At 37.2% G+C, this 21,595-nt stretch overlaps 1 protein-coding gene across 11 annotated transcripts in view; it reads left to right on the forward strand.

Moving 5' to 3' along the window:
- The window catches only part of ERC1 (ELKS/RAB6-interacting/CAST family member 1), a 306,998-nt gene that overhangs the window by 168,414 nt on the left and 116,989 nt on the right, over window positions 1–21,595 (forward strand). For 5 of the 11 annotated variants that reach the window (XM_069860891.1, XM_069860933.1, XM_069860900.1 and 2 more), the window contains one exon: window positions 13,660–13,791. The exons of 4 other annotated variants lie outside the window; for them this stretch is intronic. In XM_069860891.1, coding sequence (XP_069716992.1) covers window positions 13,660–13,791 — 132 coding nt within the window. Of the gene's footprint in view, window positions 1–13,659; window positions 13,792–15,783; window positions 15,838–21,595 lie in introns of all 11 variants that reach the window. 2 more of the 11 variants (XM_069860869.1, XM_069860880.1) reach the window with 1 other exon arrangement.

Here is a 21,595-nt window from a genome sequence, read left to right on the forward strand (position 1 = left end):
GGAATTAGCAGATGTCATTGCCAAGCCACTCTCCATGGTATTTGAAAAGTCATGGCAATCAGGAGAAGTCCCTGGTGACTGGAAGAAGGGTAATGTTGTGCCCATTTTTTAAAAGGGCAGAAAAGACAACCCTGAGAACTACCGACCCGTCAACCTCACCTTCATGCCTGGGAAGGTCATGGAACAGATCCTCCTAGAAGCTCGGCTAAAGCACATGGAGGACATGGAGGTGTCGTCCAGAGGGACCTGGACAGGCTGGAGAAGTGGGCTTGTGGGAAGCTCATGAGGTTCAACAAGGCCAAGTGCAAGGCCCTGCACCTCAATTGGGGCAATCCCTGTTTTCAGTACAGGTTGGGGGGTGATGTGATTGAGAGAAGCCCTGCAGAGAAGGACTTGGGGGTGCTGGTCGATGAGAGGCTCAACATGAGCTGGCAGTGTTCGCTCGCAGCCCAGAAGGACAGCTGTATCCTGGGCTGCATCAAAAGAAGTGTGGCCAGCAGGTCGAAGGAGGTGATTCTGCTCCTCTGTTCCTCTCTTGTGAGACCTCATCCGGAGTACTGTGTCCAGTTCTGGAATCCTCACCATAAGAAGAATGTGGAGCTGTAGGAGCGTGTCCAGAGGAGGGCTACAAAGATGATTGGAGTACTGGAGCACCTCCCATATGAGGACAGGCTGAGAGAATTGGACATGTTCAGCCTGGAGAAGAGAAGGCTCCAAGGAAATCTTGTAGTGACCTTCCAGTACCTGAAAGGAGCCTACAAGATAGCTGGAGAGGGGCTATTCATAAAGGCTTGTGGTGATAGGACAAGGGGGAATGAGTATAAACTGGAGTAGGGCAGATTTAGTCTAGATATTAGGAAGAATTTCTTCACTGTGAGAGCGATGAGACACTGGCACAGGTTGCCCAGGGAAGGTGTAGCTGCCCCATCCCTGGAGGTGTTTAAGGCCAGTTTGGATGGGGCCTTGGGTAACCTGATCTAGCGGGATGTCCCTGTCCATGGCAGGGAGGTTGGAGCCAGATGATCTTTAAGGTCCCTTCCAACCCTAACTACGCTATGATTCTATGATATAGTAGTTATTGATAATACTCGACTATGGTATTCTTTATTAGCAATGCTCTCTGGTGGAAAAAAGACTCTAGGTATTTTCAGAATGTTAATACACAATTTTTATCATTTAATATCACAGAAACAGGACTGGAAAGAAATGCTAGTTCATTCAATAGTGGAGAAATACTGCACAGTGTCAAAAAATAGTGCATAATACAAAGGAGAGATACCATGAAATTACATGTTCTTGTAAAAACTACATTAGATTTCCATCTCAGCAAGGCAGTAGTGCACATGTGAATTAGCATCTAGCTGAAAGAGAGTGTTTTTCCATTTTCTTTACTGAAGCCATGAAGTGCAACTTTATTTCAAGGAAGATCACGAAGACTTGCTAACAGATTGCCAGAAAATAAACAGGAGAAGATGGGAAAATTTTCTTGACAAACAAGAAGGAGTGAAGTTAAGTCCTGCAGCATCTGCACAAATGAGGTCCTGTTCTTAAGAATATTAGTCCTTTTCATCTCTTATCCTTTTGGATCTCATTGGCTTTGTGAGACAGTAAAATCTCCACTTACTAAAAGGGAGCTTCTCAAGACAAATTTTCATACATGTTAAGCCTTCAGAGTATTTACCTGGGTCTGTTTCTAATACCTGTTTCCCTGATTTTCCATACAGAAATCTGATATCTGTATTTCTCCAAACAGCTGCATACAGACAGTATATAGTAGTATGGGTGACTATTAAAAAAATTTAAATTTACCTTTCCCATTTCTTTTTTTTCTTGAATTCCTGAGATTTTTGGGTGTTACTATTCTTAACCATGTAAGCTGTGAGTCATGAGCAAATTGTGGGGACAGCCCTTGCTCCGGTTTTAGTAAAGGCATATTTTCTGATGAATTTTTACAAGGTCTGAGTAACTTCATTGTTGCTCATGTGTGCAGTGTTGCATGTTGAAGCAAGAACAAAAATAATATGCTTTTAAACATGAAAATTATTTGTCTGAAATGGATTTCTCTGTTGCTTTATGATTTGTGCTGTTAGAAAAGGGAGATGCATGGTTTTCCTGCATCTAAAATATAATATACATTTCTGAAGCATCACAATAAATGTATGACCTTGTTCTTAGGTTTGATATGGCAGTTCTTATAGAGACAGAATCTGACACGTCTACATAATTGATGCCTATGACATTAAATATATTGTTAAGGAATTGCTTTCTGTGTTTGTAAGGAGAGAGCACTCCTTACAGAATACATGTTCCCATAACATTTACAGAAAGTAAGCTTGAAGAGACTTGACATTTGGAATGGATAAGCCTATCCCTGGATAGACGCTTAGCCATCTGCTCTATTTGTATTCACTTTATGCTTTAGTTCACCATACGTTTATTTTGTTCAGGTTATAGTATTCACTGCCTTGACATCTTTAAAAAGGATGAACCATTTGATTCTGTCTTCTTACATAATGTAAAAATGCCCTGCAGTTTTGAACAGACAGCTGGAAAAATTTTGTGAAAGTTGCTATTTACAACCATCATTAGGCAGTCTCCCAATTATCCCAGTATTTCCTTAACTGCAAATTGAGATTTGTAGCGAGAGAAAGCCATTATATGGCTTGAGAGTTTTTAATAGAGGAAAGAGGACTCCCTACATCCTAATGTTTCTCTATGATCCATCAGGAATATTATTCTCCAGACACACTTTCGCCCAGTCTTTTCTGCAGAAACATTAGGTGTCAGTGGAAGATGAAACCTGCTATTTGTACTCTCTTGCCTGTTTGGCAAAGAGCAGCTTTGGTACCCTTTATGATATGCCAGAAACTAAGTACAGTGAAGACTGGACAGCTGAACGTGTGCCAACAACCTTAACCACTCGATGTTTTTTGCATGGATTTTTTTTCGCCAAGATTAGTATCTGAGTTCAAACTCCTTTCCTAAAAACTGTCAGAGAGATTAATGTAACTGTTGACAACATGGTGTGGTTCCTGTGAGGAGGTCTCTCCTGAGAGTAGAAAACATTGAGGGCCAGATTTAAGCAAAACAATAGGAGTACATTCAAGGGGAAGAACAGCTCTCTTTTCATTTTGGTGTCTTATTTCATGAGCCTGAGAAATGGCAATAAATTTGCATTTTTCCCCTCTTCTGTTTTTTTTTTTTCTCTCTCAAGCCCTTTTTTTTAACTTGCTATGTTGAAATGGTTCCTAACTCATCTCTCCCCAAGCATAAATGTGCCCAATTGCTGCAGCTCATTTCATATTCTCATTGTTTAATAAAATGGCTATTTTGCCCTATTCTTGTTTTGCCCAAAACAAAAGAAGGAAGGAGGGTGTGGATGTAAAGACAGACACAATTAAGGATATATTTTTTTGTAAAAATGAGTACACATGCAATTTTTTTACTTCTATGTCTATGGCAACAAATGCTTTAGCGTTTCCTTTAAAAACAGTTTCTCAAGTTGATTCCAAGTAATAGTAAACCTAATACACTTCATTCTAATTCAGTGTTATTCCCTAAGCTTGCTCACCAAGCTGCCCAAATTGCTGTCACCCTTAAACTACCCTTTCGCAATTTTCCTGTATGAAACAAGCCTATTTGGCCTTGAATTCGCACTTTTCTTTTTGCATTTTACTCTTTGGCTAAAATATACACATTTTTGGGCATATAAGATCAACTACTCTTACTGTAACGTTCAAATATGAGCTGGGATTGAGTCTTAGGCTGCACATTATGCATCCATAACTGACAGAAGGTTGTAAAATATATAAAGGCAGTACCAGCCCTTTCAGCTGTTGAGTTTTATTTGAGGTAAACTCAGATATAAATGCAGATGGTGGCAGAAACTCACTATATTGCTATCACTCTTCTACTGAGGGTTAAAGAAGATGATCTCCTTAACATTCTAGAAAATGTCCACAGTCAGTTAAAATGTATCAACAAATTCAGTTTAGGTCATTGTGTTGATTTTGCTGCTGGTGCTTGAATTCTACCTGAATCTTGATGTCTTTGAGGTCAGACAGTTTTCTGAAGCAGTGTGTGAAAAGCAAGGGAATAAAAGCTAAAGGAATTCAGTGTCCCAACAACAGTTATCCATGCCTTTTTAGCGCATAGCTTTCTTCTCTATGCCAGTCATTGCTCATGTCCTTTTTAATTCCTCTCTTTGAAGAATCGTTGAGTATTCTTAAACTGTAAATGTTTTCTACATTCTAAATATCTTTATGTCCTAGTGCTATGGAACAGTTATTGCTTTATGCTGAGGTAATGTGTCTGGTTAAAAATGGCAAATGTATTATTTTCTGTATATGAGACTTCTTTAAACTTTTGAATTATATTTATTGATTTATTCAGGAAATTTAAATGAAAGATAGCCTATATAGCTCCATAAGTGTCTCATAACTCTAGCTCATGGATAAAATAGCAGGTGAAATTCAATATGAGTACATATTAATAAATGTCAGCAGAAGCAACCCATAAATATATGCACACAATGATGGGTTCTGATCTAGCTATGTTACCATATGACAGCAGTCTCAGAATTTGAATAAATATTTTCATTAAAATATCCATTGTTAGCAGAACTATTAAAAGAAAAAAACCCAATGCTGAGAAATATTAAAGGACAAAACAGGAAATATCAGGATGGTGCTCTATAGATCTGCAGTGTCTTCACCTCTTGAATAATGTACAGTGATGTGTGCCATCCACCACGGAAAGGATATGGTGTCCTGATTTCCGCTAGGATAGAGTTAGTTTTCTTCCCAGTAGCTACTGTGTTTTGGACTTAGTATGAGGTGAATGTTGATTATACACTGATGTTTTTAGTTAGAAATGGAGGACTAATTCAGTTTCCCATTCTCTGCTAGTAGTGACCAGGTACAAAAAACTGGGAGGTAGCATAGCCAGGCAGCTGACCCAAGCTAGCCAGAGAGATATTCAATACCATGAAACATCATGTTTAGTATATAAATGGGAAGTTGGCATGGAGTCAGGGTACACTGCTCTGTGATCACTGTTCTATCAGTAGTTCCACATTACTTGTTTAGTATGTTGTAGTAGTATCCTTATTCTCTCTTCCTTTATCGTCCTATTAAACTGGTTTTATCTCAACGCACAACTTCTACTTTTTTTTTCCCCTTGCTTCTTTCCCCCATCTCATTGCAGGGAGAGAGCCAGTGAGCAAGTGACTGCATGGTGTCTGACTGCCTACTGGGTTAAAACACAGCATAAAGTAAAGGTAGAAAAGGCAGAAAGTAGTTAACATAAGAATGAGCTTCTTTTCAAACAGATATTAAATAAATTTAAAAGTTTGAACATGGAAAAGAGATGAGTGAAGACAGGAGCTAGGGAGTATTTTTTCCAGCTTTGCAGGCTGAGAACAATAGATGATCATTTTGGAATATTTAGGGCTAAAGAAAAACAATGACTGTTTTTCTCTTTCCTCTGAACTAGTTTACGTTTTCATAGAAACAATTGGAATTCCATACAAAGAATCAAGAATCTCTCAGAATGTGAAGAGTTTCCACTTTATCATCCTTTCGTGTTTTATGCCAGTGAATTTAAATCTTAATTTTTCTGAGTGCTGTGATGCTATGAAATGCCTGTTCAAATGATACTATCAATGTAGCAACAAGAAGCTTTTCTTTTCAAATACATAATTTCAGTATTTTTAAACCCATGATTTTCTGTTGATGTTAGTATCTGAAATTGCAAGTGTTACCTTTTTTTTTTTAATGTTTTAAACAAAACACTTCCCTGAATTAATATGTATGTGATTGGTTAGTAGCTGAATCCAGGTTGTACCGAGACAAGTTAACTTCACTTGATGCACCTGGATTCCAGGGGAATTACGAGTGGGTTGGGCTGTTCTCAGGTGGTGTAAGACCCATCAATAATTTAACTCCGAGGTGAAATTGTTTTCATGATCTTTGGTTTGAACACCAGGAAAGAGACATTAGAGACTAGAATGAATGTGTGAGACTGGAGGTGTTTACAGGAATTCCCTTTGAATCTGAGAAAGTGAGCAAGATTCATTGGAATCGATTGCTGGGTAAACATTGCCTCAGTGATGTTGTATCACTAGCAATTTTTGTTATATATTCAGCTTTGAAAAAGAGGGAGGACAAGAGAAGTGAACTTTTACAGCTGGCTGTCCATACGTGCTGCTTCTGCTGCTCGTTTTTGCTGAATGATTGAAAATGAGCAAAGAAAGGTAGGTCTTAAAACTACTGTGACAGGTTAGTACAATGATGTTGACAGGACTGACATTGGCAAGGAGAGGTCAGAGGAATAGGGCTGTAACCTAAGGGAATAACATATGGGTTCGTGCTTTGTATTAGTACCACAGTTAGTTAAAACTGCCACTGTTTTTTGCTGTAATCCCATATCAATTTAGAGTCTTAAGCCATAGCATTGATTTATGTATAAAGAAGAAATCTTTCTACAGTGGCATATCCTCAGTTAGCCTCTCAAAAAAAAAAACAAAACCCCAAAATAAACCCCCAAAGCAACCAACCAAACAAAAATTCCACCACTACCACCCCCCGCCAATAAACAAAAAAGCCACAAAACCACCTAACAATTAGAGAAATCTCTTGCTTTTGCTCACTTTAGAACATTTTCACAGCTGCATTGTCAGCCTCGGGTGTCCTTCCAATAGCCAGTGTGGTGACCCACTGTGGTTAGATAGAAGCATAGTCCCTGTAGGTTTTAAAAAATACAAATGTGGTAATTTGTAACAGCTGAAGCAAAATGTTAAAGCTGTTGGCACCCCGGGTGAGCTGCTAAATGGTAAACCTGGTTGTTAGTATTGGCAAGGTACTTCAGTTTGTGTAAATTGTTGCTAATGAAATGTGCCTATACCAAACCAACATATCTAACTGATTGCTGTGTTGGGAGCGCCAAGCTTAGAGTAACAGGAAAGAAGTGTCAAAAGTACAGCAGCTATCAGGAAAAGACGTTGCCAGTTTCCCATAGGAATAATCAATTCTGCCTTTCCCTTTCTGGCCTGTGGTTTATCCTTTTCTTTTCTTCTTCTTCTTAGTCTTTGGGGTTTTTTTGCTGCTTGTTTGTGACCTATATGTTTAAAAACAGAAATGAGTTCACACAACTTCTGATGGATTAATTAGATCTGTGTTTATTTTCTTAGCATTTTTAAGGATATTTGCCATTTCAGTCTGCTGCTCTCTAAGTAATGGTGATACCAACATGTTTCCTATCATAAACTTGTCATGATATTTTACAGACATCTTTTACTACCTGGGTGGGAATTTCTCAGACTTCCTTAATGAGATAGGTAGCTATGAGGACCTTTTGCAGGGTAGAGCTGCCTGATTTCATTCTTGTGTATTTTATTAACTTCTGTAGTTGAGCACATTTAATAATTTTCTTTCAAGTGATTTTCCATACATGTAACATTTAAAGTCTGCATCTTCCCCATGTACACAAGAGCAACTATTTTTGTCAGCAGCATCATTTATAGCCCTGCATCGCTCCTTAGTGTTCTCCTGCTCTCCAGCAATGATACCCATGGGACAGTGCTGTCCAAACACAACTCCATTTTTTTTCTGCGTTTCTATTTAAATGAGGAATTCAATGGCCATTTATCATAAACCTTTGGTTTCTTAAAGTTGTTTTCACCGTGCTAATTTTAATGCACTGGTTCAATTATATTTATTGTATCTGGAAATATTTTTTAAATTTTTTTTCTTTTTACTACAGATACTTACTTGTTCTTTCTGTAACTGATGATCCACAAGTACACCCTTATTCTGGATGCACATGTCTTCTCTTTTCCTTTGTGGTTCTCTTAGGACAGTGTACTCAACACCTTCTCCTGTCCCTCCTGTTTGTAATGTGGCATATGTAGTGCTGTGGCCAGCTTTATTGTGCTTCCCTCGTAGGCCCTAGTGGAGTGAAATTATTCCACTGCAGTTTTTCTCCTTTTGTCTCCTGTAGTTATATTTCTGCATTATTGCAACTTGTTAGGCTTGACTTCCAGTCCTTGTGTCTTATTTGACATACAGTTTTTCAGATGTTGTCCTAATAATAGTCATCATCGTTTCAGGTCTCTTCTTACCAAACACGAGGAAACATTGGTTGTGGAGCTCCTGCCTGGCAGTTTCTGTATCTTTAGCTCTCAGACTGTTCCTTTCTTTCAGACACTCATGATAACTGCATATGCTGTTGCTGTACTTGTGAATAAGCCCTCTTCAGCTCACTTTGTGAGAAACAGGGACTTCATATGAACCTAATATTTGGATATATCTAGCTTCTGCCTAGATAGACAGAGGTTTTCCTGTCACAGCTAACAGTGGTACTTCAGTTCTTTTACCAACTGAGGGCATCAGGACAGCTGTATGCAACACTGATAACCAGCATTAGCATTGGTACTTCAAGAAACTCCGTTGTTTGTTCATACCCAGCAATATGTATAGTCGCAGATGTTTACACAGTAGTTTGCCTCTCTGTTACTTTATTTTTATTTTCAGAATCTTTAGTGTTGGATCTGTGTTTACTTGTATTTCATGCTACGTCTTGGTCCCAAGCTCTACACTACCCTAAAGGTATTTCCTTCTTCAGGAATTTATGAAGTCTTCTTTTGTTCCATTCTTCAAGACAGCGTGTTTTGGGTTTTTCATTTTTATTGCCATCTTCTTCAGCAAAAGGTACTGAATACGAAGAGAGAAACAATTCACTATGGACTTCTGCTTTGGAGAAGGTTCACAGGCACCTTAAACACTCGTTTTGAGCTAGATAGTATGGTAACTACCATTTGAGTTGTAACATGGTGTTCTGGCCATCAGAATTTACCTGGTGTTTACTCTTGAAAACCTGTTAAGTCAAAGGTTTGTCTCATCAGTTAAGAGGTGTTTCTTTGTTTATAAGTGACAGTTTTGCGTGCTTTTCTTGTTCAGAGACTTCTTCAAGTAGCTGATTGGCATGTGGAACCAAATGAAGGAGATCCACCTGCACACCTGAGCTTTAAGACCCTATGATTGTTTGCCTCTGAAATCAATGGAACTGCTGTACCACCTTTTGGTACCACTGCATTGTATATTCCTAAATGCTTCAGAACCTTCTTAAAAAGTTCTGCAGATTTTTACAAGTATTTTTCAGAGAAAAGTAGAGATTAATTAACAAATCGATTTGTTTTCATCAATTGTCCTCTTCTGAAAGGCCTTCTGATTTTGGCAAAGTATCTTTCCTTCTGAATTCAGCAGTGCAATAGTTGAACCAACAATGTAGAAACCCACATTCTGTAATTTAGTGAGAGTTGTATGGCGTCTTTTGGTAGACTCTTGAGATGGTAAACTAGAAGTCCTCAGTAGTGGTCTGGCTACAGTGGAACCAATTTTTCCTCTTCAGATTTGGTACTGGTTACAGCCAAAGACAGGAAATAAAGGGAACTTTATAGAAGAAACTTAATAAGATTTCAGTTTTTCAAATGAATCAACCAGCATGCACTTTAGAGTTGCAGTTAATCAGGACCTCATATTTTTTTATATGAAAATTTCTCAGCATTTGTAGATGGGCTACCTCCAAATGTTGGTGAGGGATTTCTTGTTTCAATAACTGAATGACAGTCTGTGTCCAGGAGGAAGCGTAAAGTGATACTTGAGGCAGCTGACAGCCCTGAGTTCCTGGGTTAAGCTTATTTAGTGGAACATCAGTTCACAAGGGAAAATTTTCCTTTCTGGGGATAATTTTATTCAATCTAGAATGGACTGAGATAATTATTATGAATTTTTTTTTATCTAGGTCATAGCTTCTTGAGGAAATACATGATAAGAAAGAGCCATAGTTCACAGGACTAAGTGCTTGTAATGATGTAATGATTTCACTGATCAAGAAATATTTGATTCCTAGTTCAGAACTCTTCCAGTACTGTGTTCTTCGCACTATGAAAGCACACAGGCAAAATGTACTATTGCAGTAATTTGAGGTTATATGAAAACAAACTTGTCCTACCTAGGTGACTAGAAATATTTTTAGCAGTTACAAGATGCATTTAATCGCCTTCTCAAACTGTTAACTAATCTTTCCCAAGAGTTAACTGGAAAAATCCACCTTAATTCCAATTCAAAGAGTGAAATTAGGCCAGAAAGACCCTTGTGAGTCTCATTCAAGACACAGTTGTGAATGAGTTTGCCAGGATACCTCAGATTTCATTTCACTAAATGCCTTGGTGAGAACATATATCCTATTTCATGCACTTTCATAAAACTTCATGGCAGATTACACATCACATGAATGCACGATAGATTAAATTGATACATCCTTTTAACATGCATCACTTTGACATCTACCACTTCCTTCCTGAAGTGGTAGAAAAAGCCCAGAGATGTGTGTCAGTCACACCTCCTTTTCCTTTCAGGCTTTCAAGCGGACAAGCATTGAAATGAGTTTTGCATACGAATCAGCTACAATATCATAGTATGGACAGCAAATAATTTTATTGTGCCTGAACTCTTGGCACTCCCACAGTGTTGAATGGGGTTTTCATTTTCTCTGTGCTGCCACCAGTGAGCGTAAAGGCAGAGCTATCTCCTCTATTCCAGTTGAATTCTGTCTCTGCTGTGGAATCTTGTGCATATGGGACTCAGGAGGGGAGGGAGGGAGGGTCATGGAGATATTTGGGTAGGCAATACATCTTGAAGAATCCAGTTACTGTGAAGGTAAGTAATACTTTTTTTTTTTTTTCTGAATAGTCAACTATGTGAGGTTCATGAAAGAAGGTTGCCACTGTTTATCATTCTGCAATTTTATCAAAATACAGGAAAATCAAATTGCCTTCAGTGTCATGTTCTAGTGTGGTTGTAGTTATAAATTATAACAGACCTTTTTTTCCACAGTTATAATGCTTATCACAATAAAAATAGAGTATTTCAGGTAACTATAAAAGAGGAAAGCCACAGCAGCACAGGTTGAAGGTCAGCATGAGACAGTCATGTTTCATAGTCTAGAGACAAACTATTGGAAAAACATGCTGGCAAATGCTGGTTCACTTTAATTTACTTTTTCTCTATTAGTATGTTCAGTTTGAATCAGCAGCTTCTATTTTAAAAAATAATAATTCAAATGCTAATCAGTCGTGAATCAAAGAGCTAGAAACAAACTAATTATTTTAAAGTGTCTTGAGACTGTTTTGCACCGTGGGGGTGCTGTCTGACTAAGCAGCAACCTGCTGCTCCTGCCAGGCATCAGTATGCTTTTGTAAGGTGGTTACACGCGTTGTGGCACCATTACGAGAGTAAACTTGCACATCTTGTAGCTAGGTTTGTCTGAGAAAGAAAGTGAAAAGTTGTAACTAATCTCTCTACTGGAGGAGTTATCACTCTTAGACTAAAGTTATAATCTTTTAACTTCTAGGAACTTGGTTGTAAGTCAACACTGGATTTTTTAACTTGCAAACCTGTATTGTATATGTAAAAATTTGCCTCTTGTTTTAGGAAGAGTAATTATATATGAATGCAGACTTCTCAAATGCAGGTAATGTGATGTGGTCTTGATCAGTTTTGGTACCATCAATTGCTCTTCCTTTGTCCTTCAAGAGTTCATCTACCTGAAATGAGCACTATATGATATCAAGGTTAATACAGTGTCAAATTCACCTCTTAAATGTTTGCCTGGTATGAAGATTGGGTGCACCTGATGTGTTGGAATGCTTTATTCTACTTTCTTATTTTAAAACAGTTTCAGTTTTACATGGGGCTGTTCAAGTGAATTGTTCCCACTTCTGTTGTTTGAAATGGAGAGCTACACCTCTACACTTCCTTTGCTAACCATGAATAATATATCAAGATGTACAGTTGATATTTATTGTGTAATGTAGATAGACAAGTAAATATTTTTCCTGCCTGGCACAGTTAATATTCTGTGGTGAAATGTCTAGTAAACTTGTTATTCATCTTTTTTATGAGTCTTTGGTTAGGCTAATCGTAACCATAAAGTAGTTCTGAAGGTTATTATCACTGTTTCAGAAAGATTCAAAAAGTATGAAAACGTATTCTGCAGCTCCTGTTTTTGAAATGAAGATCTCTCCGTTTGTTTCTTTAGAAATCAGCAATTACTTCATCTGCGAATCCACTTTGGAAAATAACAATCAGCAGAAAGCAAATTGCTTTGCTTGCTAAACCTAACAAATACTATTGCCTGTGCTAGTGGCTGAATGCTAACCTTTCTCTATGCGAGGGCAGTGATGCCTGGGGTCTTGCACTGGTCTGATACAAAGCTTTGCATCCCTGCTGGAACACTGGCATTGAAAGTGGCAGTTTTGACACTGCCAGAAATGGTTTTCATACAATAAGTATCCTTGGTGATGTATCCCAAGTCAGGTTCATTCTTTAAACTCCACTGACTAATTTCTGCATTGTGAAGGTTGCAAGGTCAAATATTTTCTGAATCTGTCATCTTTTTCCGTATTCTTTATATGCTGTGAAATGCTTTCAGAGAAACAGTGGAAAATATCATTCCTAAATACGAAAGAATGTATGACAAGGGGGTAAATCTGACAATAAGAAAAATGCAAAAAAAACACCAGAAACAAAGGAAAACATTTTTGATTCTTCCAATGCCGCTGAGATGGCTAAGAAAAAACATATTGTAACTTGAATGTGCATTTATATCCCATCTGAACACAATGATATAAATCAATCTGCAAGACAAGAAAAGCAGACATCTTCCATCAAACTGTTCATTTCTGATGGATTTCTTAAGCAGCCACAGTCTAAGACAACCATGCATACCTGTCAGGACAGCCTGCTTTACAGTCTTTCTTCCGAGCTGCTGCAGCAGAAACAGGAGATACATTTGTTTTTCTAGCAATATTAAAGGAAGTAGGATCTCCTTTACAAATAAGAATACTATTGATTTTGTATATCATTTTTCTAAGTTATAGTGTTTGTATAGACCAATAGAGCAGTATTCTGAGGAGCAATACAGTTTTCTTCAATGATCTTTGAATGTATATGGGGCTTGCAACTCTGAAGATTCTCTTAAGAGAAGAATAAATTTTAACGAACTCTTGATACTTGAATGTCTGGGATTCAGACAGCCCAGATGAACAGATGAACCTTTCATATTTCCTAGAGAGTTATTGATGAAAAACTTTCTTAAAGACCTAATCTTTATAATTGGAAAACTCTGTTGGGTTCATGTTTGCTTTTCTCTCCCTTAACCTTGAAATGGTGAATTCCAAACTGCAGTGCTGTTTCACTTCTTACCACACCTGCTGGTTAATGTGTGAGCAAATGGGCAATGCTGAATGCCTACTACCTTGCCAACTATTCTGGCTTCTGTGCTTCTTTGGATCTGCTTACTAATCTTTATTTACCAGCAAATCTTGCTTATCTATGCTGACAGGACTGTAGTATGTCCAACACGGAGCGCAAGCACTCTTGCTTTGAAGTCCTGCTTTGCTGGCTTTCTCCTTCTCTTTCCTATAATCTTCCTCCTACTCCTGCATCACTTCATCTTTCTTTCCTTTGTGTGAAGATAATTTGCCTGCAGTTGCTACTTGGGAGGGAGAAACACGTTTTGGTTGACATAAAACTTGGTTGATTAAAAGGCTGTAGTTCCAAACAAGTCATTTTCACCTAGTCTCCCATCATTTTCCAGGACAATCTACGTAAAAAGGATGATCGGATTGAAGAATTGGAAGAGGCACTCAGAGAAAGTGTTCAGATAACAGCAGAGCGGGAAATGGTTCTAGCACAAGAGGAGTCAGCCAGGATCAATGCTGAGAAAAAGGTCTGCAATATTATAAAGTCACTGGTAGTCCTCTTAGGAAAGTAACCAGACAGTGAAGTACTATTTTCCCTGCTTTACTGTGAAACACAGCTGGTTTTGTTTGATGATCTTGCATCTCTGTTCCAACATTTGGTAACGGAACTTATAGTCTGCAAAGCCATAAAGATAAGTTGGACTTCATAGGTAAGATTTTCTTGAAATTAAGAAGAACTATAAGGTATCCTAAGCTTTAGAATATTACAACTCTTCTGATCTGACTTTCCTGTCATCTTCCTATGTGTAAGCATACTTGGGTTCACCGTGTTGTTATTGAACGTATTTAAACACAATGATTTTTACTAGCATAGTTTTGTTTATGGACCATCGTCTCATTGCAATGCAAAATAACTGGATAAAGAGAAACATTGGCTTGAGCCAAGAATACACGCAGAAAGTGCGCACTTGTGTGTTGAAGCCACGAGCGTAAACTTTTATATATTAATTGATTTGGTGCCACTGATGATATACTTTGAAGAATCATGTGTGCCTGATTTTAACTCATGTAAGTAATCATCAAGAAAACATACTGCAAGTAGTGAATAAAATCCCATGAGCTTTTCAAAAAGCTTTTGAAGCAGAACCTGGCATTCTTAACTGTGCTTTTCATGAGCCTCTTCAGTGTTTCTTAGTGTCCTTTGACTGCAGTCAGCAAATAAGAACATTTGGGCAGTTGTATTGCAATGGAGTGATCTCCTCCTTTGTTAGTTAAATAAAAAATGTTCTGACTAAATGCACTTCAAAATGTTTGAAGTGGATTTTTCCAACATGTATTATCATATCACATACTTTAACTAAAAAGAAGATATAAGTATCTTAGTAATACTCCAAGTTTCAAGAAGTAAGCAGCTGTTTGTCTTTAGGCTAGAGTCAAGCTCTGCTCTTAGCTGATAGACATATTGAGGATAACCTATTACTGTACCCTAAGATCCCATACAACGTTGCAATGTTGTTCACTTTCAATGATGCCTTCTTTCCAAACTGCTTGTAGCCTTTAAAAAACTGGAAATAGAAATGTTAGCTAGGTAATGAATACCACATCAAAGATCAGAACTTCTTGAAAGGAAAATATATGCCTCACAAAGGAGCAGATTCTACACTGAAATACAGAAGTAAACAAGGTAGTATGTGATTTGATGCCTAGAATGTCATAATGTTTTAGTTCCTTTGTCACAAGACAAAGTGACCATTTTAATATTCTTTGGGCACCTAGAAGCTTGTAGAATTCACCTGTTTGTGATGTCTATGCTGGAAATGCAGAACAAGAGGCGTAAGGCTTACTGATTTTTTGAGCGAGGGTTTTGAGTGTGTTTATTTTGAAGGGATTAGTAGTATCTGAAGTACAGTTGCGAAGGATTAATAGCTTACATTTGATTAATTTGCAAACAGGTATGCTAGTAGAATTGAAGTGATGGAATCTACAGACAAGATTACTGCACAAATGGGCGCAACCTTTACATGAAAGATTTTTGCATAGATCCACAGCACTGGGAATGCTGCTGAGCCTCACTTTGTGCAGTAGGATTTTGTTTTGGTATCAATTAAATACAGTGAAATAATAGAATGACATCATGTAACTGGTTTCCCAGGGTGAGGAGGAGACTTTTCTTTAAATATTTTTCATTTCATAGTCCTTCAATTACTTTAAAAGAATGCTCTCTTTGTTTTATTATGTTCTATGGAGTTTCTTTGCAGAATTGTTAAAGACACCCTTAGATAGTTTTAGAGTTTTAAATGCAAAGTTTTGTTTTCTATACAATATTAATGGCAAATCCTATGATTCTTACAAACAATAATGGGTTAGGATCATTCTTAGACCAAGTGTGAGTGATATGTCTGATTTTTAAAATGTTAATGTTGTCAAAATTGATTATAATATGCTTTTAATTGCATGCTTTTTCTTTCTTCTGTTTTTCTTGTTTTCTATCATTCTACCACTTCATTGCCTGTCTGAAGCTGTTTAATGAATCAATGCATGAGGTCAACCATTTTGGCTTTAAGTGGTTCAAGGTATGAGGACATCTCATTTGTGTGTACCTCTACCCCAATATTTAATGTTGGTTTTGTAGCCCTGTGTTGTGCCATCCTACCCTCCATCATCTCATGATGTGCCATTTCCTGTGATTTTACAGGCTTTGTATTTGAATTACAGTGTCCATTAAGCTACTCGGGATTTCATAGTTCTCAGATTAAAATCTTTCTTTCTTTAGTCCTGGGTTTGAAAATATCCAGGCGGTGTGTATGAACTGTGGCAGTGAGTTAAATGTGTTAATACACAATCTGTATGTGGCAAGTTGTCACCAGCTAACTAAAGATTTCTGTTTATTTCAGGATCTTAGACCTGTTCTTTCTGTCACAATCACAAAAATAAAATCAAGCATTTCCTGCTGGTAGCAATGCACCCATTGGATTGGACGTAGTTTTATTAACCTTATTATTCTATATAATAGAAACCCTGCCATATAGAAATCGGATGAGGGATTTTTACGTAGATATAGAGACTTGAAAGTTCTTCAAGTTCATTCTTTCTAACATATGCACTTGGTTTTGTTGGTGCACCTGCTGAATCCTGTATGTAAATATTACTGTAAATTCCTTATAGCTGTGGAGTTAGGTACAACTGTGGATGATACCACTGGTTTAGCCCTCTAGATCAGAGGTCAGAAAGTATATGGAGACTTCTTGTTAAGTACTTTCCCTAAGGCTGAAGTTAGGATTTCTTGGATGAACACTTGTATTATAAAGTTCTTCCTGTCAGAGGTGGCAAAACCAAATATGGATACAGGCACTTTTTCTGAATTAACCAAGATAGATAGTGCAGCTCTGTTCTTTCATGAATACCAACTCCGCCTTAATTGTAGCCTGTGTGTAGTATCAGCTAAGATCTAACTCCTTACCCTAAAATGTTACGGTAAATAAATCCATGTAATATTAGCCATTACCTGTTCCTTCCTTCCTTCTTTAAGTAAACTTCCTTCTTACTTAAACTGAAATTTCTAAGTTGGCAGCCTGATCTTGACACCTTCCATTAACTTTATTCAAGTTACAATTCTCAGTGGGAAATTTTAAATGAGGTTAAGTATGTAGACCTATGAACACCTCTATCTATGTTCATTTTTATCCTACACAGGGCAGGTTTCTCTGCCTTACCTTTTCAGGAAAAATAAAATACTGAATATTGTAATGTTTTGTTTAAATGTATTTTCTTATGCTAATTCTTTGCTCCTTTGTAAGTTATTCAGCTTATTATTGTAATCTTTGTAAGTTATTCAGCAGGTATTAATATTCTTTCCATTAAGTATCTTATGTGAAAGTGTTGATAAGAAGACTCCTGTATTTTTCTGTCATATATGCCTACTTCAAATCCATATCTATTTATCAGGGAAAAATATACATGCGAGATGCTAATAACTCAACGCGAACCTCCTTCACAGTTTTCCCTTTTTTCCCCATCTGTCCCCCGTTGACCTGAATTTCCCCATAGTAAGTACAAGATCTGCAGAATTTTGAACATAGAGTATGGCCTTCAAGAGTCTTTTCTCTCTTACCTGCAAGTTACAGTACAGCAACTCAAGTCAAGGTTTGAATGCAACTTCTCATTTGCACTTCCATCAGACCACCATTCTGGTCCTGTTCTAACTTTCTAGTATATATATCACTTAGGCTACATTTTCTTGTAAGAATAGAAACTACGTTTACAACAGAATTTTTATATGTCGGATCTTATCAAGTACCTTCTAAAAATGCATAATAAATTAAAACACATAACCTTTTTGCTCAGCATTCTGTTACTGAAATAGATCTAAAATATTTTCTAAAATACATTAAGTGTCGGAATTATTTCACAGCATGAATTCTGACACATTAAGTTACTTCCTACAGATCCTTGTAAATAGAAAATATAAAGTGGAATTTCTCATGAACCACTTATCCACAGGTGTTTTCTGAGCACCTTAGAAATGTCAGAGTTCTGACTGCTCTGTCACGAATGCTGGACAGTTTTCTTTCAATGGATGTTTTTTTGTCTTCTGTGTCTCCTGATGGGAAGTTTGATAAACCAAGTCATTGTAGATCAGGGCAGTAATCCAAGGTAAGGTTTGTGGTGAAGATGCTGGAGCCTCCTTTCTTTCCCCTGATTTCTCTGTTCTCTTTGGCTTAACTTCTCTTAAATATGTTTCGCAAAGCTCCTTTCTATATAAGTCTGCCAAACTAATTTTAGTTTTTGAGTGTGTGTATACACATGCATTTACAAAGTCATTTGCATATTTAATTCATAGTAAGTGAAAAATCTGTGCTATATCTCATTTTTGTTTCTTTTAGTGGTATAAATTAAATTGTTTTAAGAACTTTTTAACTCAGTTGTCAGCCTGAAGTATAGTCTTGCCATTGTTTTTCAAGAGGAAGGGTTTCTTTTCATTTTCTTCTCTGATTCTTTTTCTTTGGTTAGAGAAAGCATTTTGACTCCATAAAGTTGACCGCACAGTGTGTCCTTGTCAATGGATATGTTTACAGTCATTTTTAGAAGCACTGCTTCTCCCTAAAGTTACTACTGCTCCCCAGGCATTTAAATGGATTACATAGCCTGTTCCTTTAAAGACACCCAGATTTGTATTGAGTCACACCCCTTACATGGAGAGTGATTCAGTATGTAGTTCTTTCTGTATGCAGTAATGTCCCTTTTAAGAGGTGTAACAGAGTGGAATTTTTATTCTTTTCTGTCTTCAATTCTTCAGCTGTGCCTAGATGGGGCCTTGGGGGATATATTTTTTTGCCTCCAGTATAGAAGAATGAATAGGAAAAAAGCTGATGAATAGAAAATCATGCTGAAAGACTTTCGCACGGGAATTTTTTTCTAATGTTACAGGTGAAAAAAATTTTGAAAAACTTTTGATTCTGCTTAATTTGTTGCACTTGTTTAAGGTTGTAAAGGGGGCAAAATTTGATGAATTTTAGGAGAACTGGGACACTGAAAGGTAATTAATCTGTGTGCAAACTATACATTGAGCATTTTCTATATAAGTCACTTTTTCATTTATAGAAATTAGAAATACTGTTGCAAACTGTTACATAAAGATATGGTGCAAATGCCAATTTTAAGATTATTTTGTCTGGATTTTTATCCCTTTTTAATGTTTAATAGATAAATACTGATTTCACATTACACCTTTTATTATAGTCAAATATTCTTGACAAGGCTCTACATCAGCATGTCCCTACCCGTTATATAATTCTCTAAAGTATCTACCTCTGGGTAGTATTTTATTTATTGTGGCTCAACAGAAAATCAAAGCCTTCAGTTACCTTCAAGTCTGGCTTGAAGAAGAAAGTCATGCAGATTTGGTTACGTTAATGCTTAGTTGAAATTGTAAGGACCCAACCAAATATCTGTGTTAATATTTGTTTAAACCTAGTTTGGGGCTTTTTTCATTTGGAATTTCTTTTCCATTTTCCGTTGTGTTCTTTCATTGTGATATTACTTGCAAGCATGAAATAATAGTATGTAAATTAAAGCATTAGAAAAGTTCATTAGATTTGTACATTCATAAATTTAAAAATGTATATTCTTTTTCTGACATAATTTATTTTTCCCAAAGATCCATGAGGTGCCAGAAAAAAAATTGTATTCGTTTCCAGACCATTCTCCTATACAGAAAAACACAGAAGAATTACGGACTTGAGGCTCATTAAATCGAGGATGCCTCTTCTTTTTGAAACATTTCCCATTCACACAAAAGCTACCAGACTTGGCTCTTTTGCTGTTTACCATCAGTTTCCATCTCCAAATTTCAGCCTGAGTTCAGCTGGCTCAGTACAGTGGGGTTGCTTTTTAGTTATTATGGCTAGATTCTGCTATTTGCGTTTTGTTAATTACAATGCTAAAGGCTTGCTTCCACAAGTTAGTAGGCGTGGAAACTTTCCTGAGTTTGCCAGTGAGCCTGTAGTTCTTCAGTTAGCCCCACGTTCAACCCTTCTGTGGCAATGCATGTGCTTTCACAAAATAACTGTGCTTTCATGTATTTATGTTCGTGATCCTTAATGTCTTTTGGGAAGAGTGTTAAAACTGTATGTAGAATTAGCATGCCGTTTTTTCACTACTTGTAGTGAGTTAATATATCATCCCAGAATTTTTCTCTTTGGAGAATCAATCTGTACTGTGCTGTGTAGCACAACATTAAATATTTATTAAGAATATTATTCATTTACGTCTTAGCTGTCTGCCATGGTGACATATCCTAGTTAACTTGAAACTGTCTAAAATGCAGCAAAATGGAAATCAGCATGGTCTACAGAAGACTTGTAAAAAAGGCTGAAGTCCTTAGGCAATTAGTCTGAGCTGAAAGGCTTCCTTTGGCCTGGTTGCTATTGCTGCCTTAGCAGCAGTCACAGAGTAGGCATACCCTAAGAAAGATCAGGTTATTTTGAAGATAGCCACATTTACAGTTGTAGCTGGAGTACCACAAATTAACCATAGTTTTTAAGATTCTTTTCAGATATAATCAGTTGTGCTAAGCGAGTGTGTGCAGAATGTGCTAACGGTGCTGAATTCTAGTCTCTCTGCCTCTGTAGAGATTTTTAAATGGTGATCAAAATACAAGTTTTTGCAAGATTGTTTGTTATCCGTTGGTTTGTTTGTTGTTCCTTGAAGTAGTGATTAGTGCTCTCTTCCCATGGTGCTGGAGAAGATTCATTGCTAGCCACAGAAGATGAAACACAGGACAGTTTCGTAAGACTGTAGATCCATGTAAAATAAAACAGGACAGCTTCCTTTGGTATGGTTGTAAGGGTTAAAAAAGATAATGAGAATACTTCATTGAATAATGGTTCCAGTTGAGGGAAATGCAGATACCAGAAATTATGACAAGTTCTTCTCCTCAGTAGAAATCAAAAATCAGTTTTTCATTTATTTTTTCCAGGCTTGACTCAAATATTTTGTATGTGTTAAGCAGAGGCAATTATTGCTTCCTTCTCAAGAGCTCTTGCCCCAGCAGTAGGCTGTTGCTTATTTACATGGCTTATGGCCCTCATTACGGAGATACTAACTAGCTGTCAGAGTTACCTCCAAACATCCTAATGGGACACAGCTGTGATTTATTCAGTCATGAAGTCTGGCAGATCAGGAGGAGTGTTCTCTTTTCCAAATATCTGTGAGTTTTGATTCCTTCTCCTGCGTGTAAGAGCAGAGTGATCCCAGAGGAAGAGCAAAAAGCACTCTTAATACTCAAGTAACCTAGTTCTTTACAGAGACTCCTGCATTTCTGTTTCTGTAGGTTCTGCAGGAGTAACATGGTAATGTCAAACACATGATCAGTCTAATGTTAGTGCTTTTTGTTGCATAGAACCATCACTGGAGACAGTAAGGAGCAATACAGAGCATTAACTCTTCTTCATTATCAGATGCTTTTTTTATAATGAAAGTTTTCGTTGAGAGACCAACTCATGGAAACAAGAGACATCAGCTGTGTAAGTGTCTCACTTTCACAGTGATAAGAAAATTTGCATTCAACTGCAGTATCCTGCAGCTTTTCAGACTATAGTCTTTTGTTCTCTCCTTTTTCTCTTCTCCTTTTTTGCTAATTAATAATGTAAGCATGTTACAGTGGTACCAGTTCTGTTAAACAGGAAAACACTGTGATGCTGAATGTACAAAAACCTGACAACCTAAAAAACAAAGGCAGAAGGATGTAAGAATGCCACACATGAATATGAAGAAACACAAAGTTCATCCCTAAAATAACTGCTGTGTATTACAGATGATCAAAAGATCCTA

Source organism: Phaenicophaeus curvirostris, chromosome 1 (assembly GCF_032191515.1).
Source record: "Phaenicophaeus curvirostris isolate KB17595 chromosome 1, BPBGC_Pcur_1.0, whole genome shotgun sequence".
Taxonomy (NCBI): domain Eukaryota; kingdom Metazoa; phylum Chordata; class Aves; order Cuculiformes; family Cuculidae; genus Phaenicophaeus; species Phaenicophaeus curvirostris.